The sequence below is a fragment of the Aptenodytes forsteri genome, unplaced genomic scaffold, assembly GCF_000699145.1.
Source record: "Aptenodytes forsteri isolate BGI_AS27 unplaced genomic scaffold, ASM69914v1 Scaffold120, whole genome shotgun sequence".
NCBI lineage: Eukaryota > Metazoa > Chordata > Aves > Sphenisciformes > Spheniscidae > Aptenodytes > Aptenodytes forsteri.
In genome coordinates this window covers 4,267,079-4,267,874 of record NW_008795938.1, presented here as the reverse complement: position 1 = coordinate 4,267,874, position 796 = coordinate 4,267,079, and the positions used below count along the sequence as shown (strand labels likewise).

The 796-nt window shown below is 69.1% G+C and overlaps 1 protein-coding gene across 1 annotated transcript in view; it reads left to right on the top strand.

Annotated features, from left to right (window-relative positions):
- The window catches only part of TAF1C (TATA-box binding protein associated factor, RNA polymerase I subunit C), a 17,760-nt gene that overhangs the window by 1,669 nt on the left and 15,295 nt on the right, over positions 1 to 796 (top strand). The window contains 4 exon segments of the mRNA XM_009285240.1: positions 252 to 358; positions 451 to 564; positions 643 to 707; position 796. The exon segment at position 796 is cut by the window's right edge and continues 212 nt beyond it. Of these exon segments, the coding sequence (XP_009283515.1) occupies positions 252 to 358; positions 451 to 564; positions 643 to 707; position 796 (287 nt within the window).

The window sequence follows — 796 nt, the reverse complement described above, 5'->3', positions numbered from 1 at the left end:
AGGGGGGTGCGCTCTCCCGGGGAGGGGGGAGGGACACGACATCCCGTGCCACCTCCGCACCCGCCCGCCGAGCTGCCCTGCGGCTCGGGATCCCCGATGGCTCTGCCGCGCCGGCACGGGGAGCTTTAGCAGCTTTCCCTGTGGGTGCTCGCACAGGAGGGAGCAGGGACGGGCGAGCCGTTTCCCCGCGGTGCTGCAGTGGTGTCCCGGTACTCGTGCGGTACCGGCCGGCCCCTGCCTTCTCCCCGCAGGCTGCTGGGTCCCCTCACTTGCACCTCAGGACATTCTCTACCGGGGCGTCCTGCGCAGGAAGCTCCGGGCAGGCAAGTCCGGAGCCGCCCTGGACTTCGCCAAGCAGGTAGGGCCTAGGGCGCCATGTCCCGCCGAGGACCTGGGGGGACGGCACGGGATCCCTGCGTGTCCCGACCCCTCCCTGTCCTTCCCGCACAGCTGGGTCACTTCTTTGTGGATCACCCCGAAGATGCGTTTGGCTCCCTGGGGCGGCTGCTGCACAAGAACTTCTACCTGGGCAACTCCAAGCTGAGGGTCAGTGTCCGTCCAGGGGTGACGATACCGTCCCCCACCCCTCCCCTTGCAGCTGCCAGCCCCAACCTCTGCCTCCTCTCCTCCCCGCAGAGGGAGGCCCGGGGCAGCACCATCCGGATGACAGCCCTGATGGAGGAAATCGACCGTCTGGAGGCCAGGCGGTAAGCGTTCCCGTGTCCCCTGCCTTGGAGAGGGCTGTGGGGGCTCCTGCTCTCTCCCCCCACCTGACACCAGCTGTCCCCCCGACAGA